Source organism: Copadichromis virginalis, linkage group LG22, assembly GCF_057382275.1.
Source record: "Copadichromis virginalis isolate Kocher_CV1m ecotype Utaka linkage group LG22, C_Virginalis_male_GT1.1, whole genome shotgun sequence".
NCBI lineage: Eukaryota > Metazoa > Chordata > Actinopteri > Cichliformes > Cichlidae > Copadichromis > Copadichromis virginalis.
Genome location: NC_140638.1, coordinates 14,033,738 through 14,041,681, shown reverse-complemented (window position 1 = coordinate 14,041,681; position 7,944 = coordinate 14,033,738). Strand labels below are relative to the sequence as shown.

The 7,944-nt window shown below is 39.9% G+C and overlaps 1 protein-coding gene across 3 annotated transcripts; it reads right to left on the bottom strand.

The window, feature by feature from the left end:
* Positions 1-351: 351 nt before the first annotated feature.
* On the bottom strand, positions 352-7,538 carry LOC146682983 (uncharacterized). 3 transcript variants are annotated; one of them, XM_085446526.1, is made up of 2 exons: positions 7,463-7,538; positions 352-4,436 (listed from the first exon to the last, which is right to left on the bottom strand). In XM_085446526.1, the coding sequence occupies exon 2, from the start codon at positions 4,394-4,396 to the stop codon at positions 2,990-2,992; it is 1,407 nt and encodes a 468-aa protein (XP_085302652.1). In that variant the 5' UTR covers positions 4,397-4,436; positions 7,463-7,538; the 3' UTR covers positions 352-2,989. The 3 variants fall into 3 exon arrangements, with proteins under 3 accessions (XP_085302652.1, XP_085302653.1, XP_085302654.1); XM_085446527.1 differs by lacking the exon at positions 7,463-7,538 and adding an exon at positions 7,398-7,458; XM_085446528.1 differs by lacking the exon at positions 7,463-7,538 and adding an exon at positions 4,730-4,774.
* Positions 7,539-7,944: the final 406 nt, after the last annotated feature.

The following is a 7,944-nucleotide window of genomic DNA, read 5'->3' as shown; positions in this document are numbered from 1 at the left end:
AAGCTCGCTGATATTTTTTCTAAGTAAACTGTCCCTTTAAATGTAGCGCCCATTGCTTTGTGCCAAGCTGAATATTCTAATGTCTGCTGGTATTGCTTCCATAGTTTGGAATGACTCATCTGTCACTACACATACTACCTTTGCTCCGGCATGACTCGGGTGCATAGTGCACCAGTGCAGTCATAAACAGGACTGGTGAGAGTGGAGCAGCAGCATTTTGTAATGAACAGATAACTGATGAATCTTCCTTTAGTCACGTAAACTGTCTGAAGGCGATGAACAGCCCCAAAATAAATAAATAAATAAAATAATGCTGATGGACAGAAAACAGACCAAAACATCACACCACGCTTTGGGAAATAAAACGGCAAGATCAACATTTTTATTTTAAACTCGACCATAATCTCACAAATTATTGGCTTCTTGTTTAAAACACACACACACACAAAATGCAAATTTCCACTTGAAATGATTCGACTTCACAAAGGCAGGTCAAATATTACTGGGATGTGTCTTTTTTCCTTTTTTTTTTAACCTCCTTCGTTCACGAAAAGCACAATCCAGCATTTAGAAACTTAAATTCTTATTTGACCCAAACAGAATCAGTATGAACGGCGTACATGTCACACAGCTTTATACAAGGTCGTCCAAAATAAGTCAGGCAGTGTTCGTGAAACCAACCCAACAGCTGGATTTTGATCTCACAACAGTTACAAAGATTAAACAAACAAACGAAAGGCTTCACAGCTACACTAACATTTTGAAAAATTAGTGAAATGATATCTGCAACAAGAGGAAAGTAAAAAAGGCTTAAAATGGTACATGTAGAGGAGGAATGCACGGGATGGTACATTCAAAGCTTTAGCGATTAAGGCAAAAGAAAGATGAAGCTACCGTCGACCGTGGACCTGCGTAGAGGACAAATCATGACGTCATTTCAAACGTTAGTAACCTCCAGAGGCTGTAAACTCTCCTCTCGGATACACAGGGCCATGTTTGAGAACTTTTCAGTAAGGTTTTCTTGGTTTAATAAAACTTAAAATAAATAACAAGAAAATAAAGAAATCTTTAAAACAACATCAACATTTGCTTTGTTGCAATGAGACAAATGGCTAATAATTCAATCTTACCAAATAGTTTCTGCTTTATTAAGCATTTCTGTTTGAATAATTTCATATAGAGTACAAGACAGTGTGGCTGAAACCTGCTACAGCTCATAGGTTTGACCAAAAAAAGGACAAAAAAGTAAAAAAGATCATTTTAATTTAAACTCATTACCAAATAACTTTTAATCATCAAGCACATTCTGAGCTGGATTTAGAACCACCTTGCAAATATAAACCCATGACATGCTTTCTTTTACCTGTTAGCTGCTACAAGTGACTGGGTGACAAATTAAAGGAAAAAAACCTAAATAAAGTGCAGAAACAAGTGTTTTCACAGATGTGCGCTATTGCTATGTCCAGAGGTACTCGGATACTTTTTTAAACCAGGAACTTTCCGTTTTTTTGTTTTAAATCCCATCCACACGAGCATCGTTTAAAAACATCATGACACAGTAGCTCACAGATGAGCGTGAAATGACACGCTGACCTTGAGCAGAAATTAAGTGCAGACCCTTTAAAAGATTGTTGTATAATCTGCTAACAACATCCCCACAGGTGGAAATACAACCACAAACGTATGGAAATGTTGGCTAATAACCATCCTGAGCAAATAATAACATGGAGCACAAAAAAACAAAAAAACAAAAAAAAAAAAACAGGTGATAAGGGTGCAACACCTTTGAATTTGCAAGAAAAAAAAAGTTTTCCACATGAAGTCATGAAAATTTACCCGGAAGGTTTTTTAAAACCTGTTTTCAGGGAGCTGACACGCCTTTTGTATGTGGACAAAAGACTCAGCTTGGACTGTGGGAAGAAACACGAGTACTCTGGGAGAACACGTAAACCCAGCCAGATGATGGACTCAAACCCAGGACCTACTGGTTTTGAGTCTACTGGTCCCATCACCCTTTGTGTGGGTCTCGTCTTTAATTTGTCACCCATCTTTGCATTAAGTTAGTTGGTAACGTTGGTGCAGGCAGTGAGACTGGGCCAAAGTCAACAACATTGGTTAAACACAAGACTTTATAAGTCGAGTACGGCTGCAGATTCAGGTGATTTTTCACCTATAAACATTTCTGTTTTCACATCTTCAAACTGCTTTTTACAAAAATATCCGTCACAGCAACTTCAAGCACACAATAGGGGGGAAAATATGTATATAAATAAGTTTAAAATGTTTGGCAAATAGCTCACTGTTATCAGATTTATATTGATCTTACTGCATACATTTATCCAGTTAAATGAGATTTGGGGAAACAAACTAAAATTTGCCCGTCTTACAATCACACTTGGTCAGTCATTTGTGGGACTTGGACAGCAGAGCAGTATCAGTGTAAGAGGTGTGAGCGAGCACGCTTAGCTCTGCATTTTTGTGTCAGTTTATGGCATAAATATGGAAAACAAATCCCTTGAAAACATTTCTTTTCTTTAGGATGAAAGGCTTAATGAGAGACTGCATTGTCGTACAAAAGCTGTTTATAGTTCTTCTTCTCCTCCCTTTCATCGTCCTAACATTTATTTGGACTTTCATCCTGCCTCTAGGTTATTCCCCAGTAACAACAAAACAAACACTACATCTGAAAGCTGAATGTAAACTGGAACAATCGGTCTATAAAAATCACTTCCACATGTCGGCTTTAGTAAAAGATTATTAGTACTTTTGTTTACTTGGATGACGGAAATAAAGGTATTGAAGAAAAAAAAAAGTAGCACGATAAAAACAAGATGGACACGTTAGTCAGAAAAACAGAGGAGCTGCTGGATATCTAGCCTAGCTGATGGCAAAATGTTAAAAACATGTTTCTGTCTATATGAATGGATCCTATGTTTTAAACAGCAATTACTACAGCAACATTTCTTTTTGGTCACACCAGGATCGCTCATCAAGCCTGGCTGCTAACATCGAAGTTTACATCCTGATCAATCAGAGTTGCTTCTTCATCGCTTGCGTGCTCGATGGCCGGCGTCTCCGTGTTGTGCTCCATCTCCTCCTCTGCCAGCTCCGCTTCACTTTCCATCCTAACCGCAGGCGAACCGCTCAACGCTTTCGAGTGGTTGGGGAAGGTTTCGCTTCTCGATTTATTTTTGTTGACCGAACCTTTAGGGCGACCCCTTTTCCGCGGGACCTCGCCTTGGCTTTTTGCAGTACTTGGAGGACGGCCCCTTTTTCTCGCAGGTTCATCGATGGGGTCTTGCGGTGTGAATGGAGCGGCAGGCAGACTCTTGCGTAAATGAGCGCCTTTCTTAGATTCTGACTTGCGAGGCCGACCACGGGCTCTGCGAGGGGGGGGCAGAGATCCCTCTGGGGGATCCACACGAGGGTATTTCCTCGGTCTTCCCAGCGGCTTCCACACTTTTGGCTTTTTCTTCTCCTCAGGCGATGGCAGGGGGTACTTCCTCGGCCTCCCCCTTTTGTTTGGTGGCTTTTGTCGCGGTTGACCACGTTTTCTTCCACTCACAGGCAGGATGTGTACTTTCCGAGGCCGGCCCACTTTACCATGGACCCTATATGCTGGGGGTTTCTTGTTTAAAGACCCTTTAGGCCGGCCTCGCCCCCTCTTTACAGGCTGGGAGCCATCTGTGCCCAGTTTATTTTGTTCAATACTTTTTCTTGGCCTTCCCCTTCCTCTCTGAGGCATATTTGAGATGCCATTCGACATATCTGCCGAGGTGTTATTCACCACCGCTTTCCTGAGTCGTCCTCTTCTGTCCGAGTTTAGGCTCTCATTTAGATCTAAGATCCCCACAATGCCAAGCTCGCTCTCCAGCCTTGATTTCTTATTAAGCGAGCCCTTCGGTCGACCTCTTTTCCTGGGCGTTACAGAGCTGCCTTCATCATCTTCCCCACTTGTTAAACTCTCTGACTTGCGCTTTACCGATCCTTTTGGACGTCCCCTTTTTTGCGTATCTGAGCCACCGTTCGGTAAGTCCTCAGCAGGAGCCTCCTCATCTGTTACAGACTTTCGTGGCCTGCCTCTTTTCTTAGGAGAATGCTCTGTCCTGTCTTCATCGCTGGCCTGACTCTTGGACCCTTTGGGCCGGCCTCGACCCCTGTGAATTTGGACCAAACTGTCAGCATGGTCATCTCCTGAGCCCCGCTGCTCTGTCTGTTTTGTGCCAGAGAGCTTCGGACGCCCTCTTCCCCTCTGTGGTTGTGTGGACTCGCTGTTGGAAACGTTCAGCTTCTTGGAGCCTTGCGGCCTCCCTCTTCCCCTCTTCACTGGATTGCCTACACTGGCCTGCCTTTCATTGCTCACAGGATCTCCTTGTTCTTTAATTTCTTCTTCCATACTGCCGGCTTCAGCGTGGACTACTTCTGTTGGTGTGCACCTGCATATTTAACAAAGAAATTACAGTTATTATTTAATATTGTTTTCATTTTACTCATTATGATTCATTACATAACTGGACGTAATAACATAATAACTACGTGTAGGTACGTGGAGTCCAGACAGACCACAGATTGTGTATGGAAGATGATAACCCCTACCACTATTTAATCTTTTAATTTTTCAAATCAATTTTTTGGAGGGATAAATCCATAGTAAATGTCTCAGAGGTGGAGTGACTTAAGTCAGCTGAGGCCTTTCTGTGTGGAGTTTGCCTGTTCTCCCTGTACCTACACGGGTTCTCTCCAAGTACTCCAGCTTACTCCCACAGTCCAAGGACATGTTTGTTTGTCAGTTAGTGATGCTAAATTGACAATAGGTGTTAATGGTTATGCCTATCGCTATGACAACCCTGTGTCCACTGTGAAGCCTGCATATAGGCTCCACCCCCATTATTCTGAACTGGATAAGCAGCAGATAAAATTGATGTATAGATGAAATTAATATTAAAAATTTGTGTCCCTGACAAGTGGGCCTACCTTAAGCTCTTAAAATGCAGTTATAGATATAAATGTAAATAAATGCCTTTCTTGTCAATGGCTGATAACCTCTCAAGCTGAAATTCAGCTATTATGAGTTACTGGCTACTTTTACGATTACTTCTTGTACTGACACATGTGACAAAAGCAATAAAAATGCTGACTCTGTTCATAAAACTGCACATTACTTACGTTTAATAAGTACTGGGCCTTTTATTATTTTTTTTAAATTTACATCGTAGCTTCAAAACATTTCCCATCATCACCGAAAAGCGTGATTATACTCATATAACTTATGATTACACAAAGAAATTTGGTCTGCATTGTAAGACAGCATATATGAACATTGATTATATTTTCATAATATCATTATGAAGCTAATAATGTAGTTTGCTTAATTTTTGTTATTTAACTCACACTGCTCTGACACTGGCTTCTTATGGGGATTTTCAAGTCCACCTTAAAAGGGGCATAACACCTATAGAGGGCAGTATTCAGTCATTTTCATGTTGAGTCAGGGGGACATGTTTTCATCAAAACTTTACATACTGTGATAGGTTAATACTGAAGACTGTTGAGGTCCTCTTTAATCATCATAATCATCAAATTACAGAGATCTTAGAGACCACCCAGATTTGCACATTTATACAGATTTAACACATTTACAGGGCAAAACTGGCTGATTCTATTTGCCTCAGCTAACCATCAAAGTCCTTATCCCTGTAAAACAGCAGTTCCGATGCCTTTCAGTCAGGACTTTTCCCATTTTAATGAGAGCAGTCTAAGTGATGTGAGGTTGTCAGAGTCACAGTTGTGTTTTTATTGGATCTTAATGCTCTACACCTGCAATGTATTAAGATTGGACGTATTTATCAACCATGGACAATAGGCTGAGCCTTTCAATGGTCGTTTTTACAGGAACGATTTATTGATGTATTTGCCCATGAGTAAGTTTGCTAATTGTGTTGGTTGAAACTAAAAGAAGCAGTCAACGGGAAAAAATAATAGGGCTGTCTTAACGGCATCCTCTTCCAGCTGATATTGAGAACCACCGACCTTCTGATTAGTGGCTGACCTGCTCTGCTACCTGAGCTACAGCCACCCTATGTATTACTACACATGCTGATCAGAAATGACATGTTTAAGTCTACAAAACTTTCTTGGAGTTCCCCAAGGCTCCATTTTGGGTCCTCTCGCATTTACCATGTACTAACTCAAAAACACGAATAATATATAACCATGTAATTACTTAATTATATGTAACATTATGTAATAACTATATGACTGCATAGTTGATGGACATGGATTTGAATAATATGAGCAGAGAATGACATTCCTTTTAGTCTGAGTCTTAAATAACAACCACCACGAGACCACAGGCTGAAAGTCCTCAGAACTCCAACAAATTAATAGAAATACAAATAAGCAGCCTATCAATAAATGTGAGTTAAACCAGCTTGTGATAACAAGAAAAATTCTGAACAAAGGTGGCCTCTAACGTCTCCTGCCATATCTTCTACTGGGCTTAGAATAAAAACAGCGTAGTGGTTTACACATTCGGCCCACAAGACAAAGATCCAAATAAAGAAGAAACAGAAAGTGAAAAAGAAAAAGAAAAAAAAGTGCGCACCAAAGAGGTTTGGGGCTTCCAACCAAGGAAAATCTCCAGGACTGTGATAAATGTTTTATTATCAACGATCAAACAAAAACACAGGAAGTAGCATAAACTAGGATTAACTAAAATGTTAGATTTTAAAAAGGCTTGTCTATTTGCAACCCCTGAAAAATCCAGCTTAGACCATAAAAACTTAATAGCTTAAAAATACAGAAAAATTATTTTAAATGATTTATATTTTTAATAACGAAAAAAGCCAACTAAAGTAATCATTACAGTGAATTTGAATAGATTCACTTAACTCGTGCATCAATTTAAAATGACTAAACGAGTCCCTCTGCAGGCGATTTAGCACTTTTAAGGTGGACTGACGGGGAAAATAGGATGCCATGCTCAGCGTCTTATTTAGGAGATGGGGTCTGCACGGCTACGTCTATTTTCTGGGTTACAACCTTGCAACGGCGGGAAAGTGTAGCCGTGGTCTGCTGGTGTTGAGGTGTCCCACTAATGACGTGCACAATTAATATCCCTGCATGCAAAAATCTGTTATTTTGTGCTTTAATGGTGCAATTTTTACAGATTAAAACTTGTGCAACTTATCGAAAAAAATCACACAGACCCCGTGCATTCTCAGCAATAACTACAGGGCAATACATTTAATTGCATTTAAGGGCCTTTAGCAGAAGCTATGACTGTGGAGCAGACTGTTTTTCAGGTAATAGCCTGTTTCAAAATCGACGGTGCTGAAAAGAGTAGCTAACGCTGTGAAGCGCACAAAACAATGCCGTCAACGGGCTGCGTAACTCACCTTACATAAATATCCTGTATGATTTTAGTTTAATTTTTCATAAAATATTGATTCAGCAGACATACCGTAAAGTGAAAGTGCGCGTTTATTGTTGCTGTGATGGCTGTTCAAATTTGCGACCGCTTCCGGCCGTACGTGACATCCACGCGGCTCCGGAGGAAACTACAGCGGAGAATTTCAGTTCCGCCCCAGCAATTCCTAGGGCCCTAGGGGGACCAGGATCCCACTTTTTGATTTGATTTTGGTGTTACTGCAAGATATACATTATCTTAAAGTCTGTCTTTTATTTAACATTAATAATTGAGTAAAATCCATAGACAGTATAAAAGGTTTATATTGTATCTTATCATGCACTTAATTTCATATATGGATAAATTACACAGACAATAAAAAAGATATGTTTTATTTTAATTTTACCTTATATATGGATGAAGTACATAGACAGTAAAAATAAAGAATTTTTATTGTATGCTTGCCAAAATTTAAAATTGATGTAAAGATAGCAGCAGGGAATTTTTAACCACTGAAAACAATATTTTTATGTGTA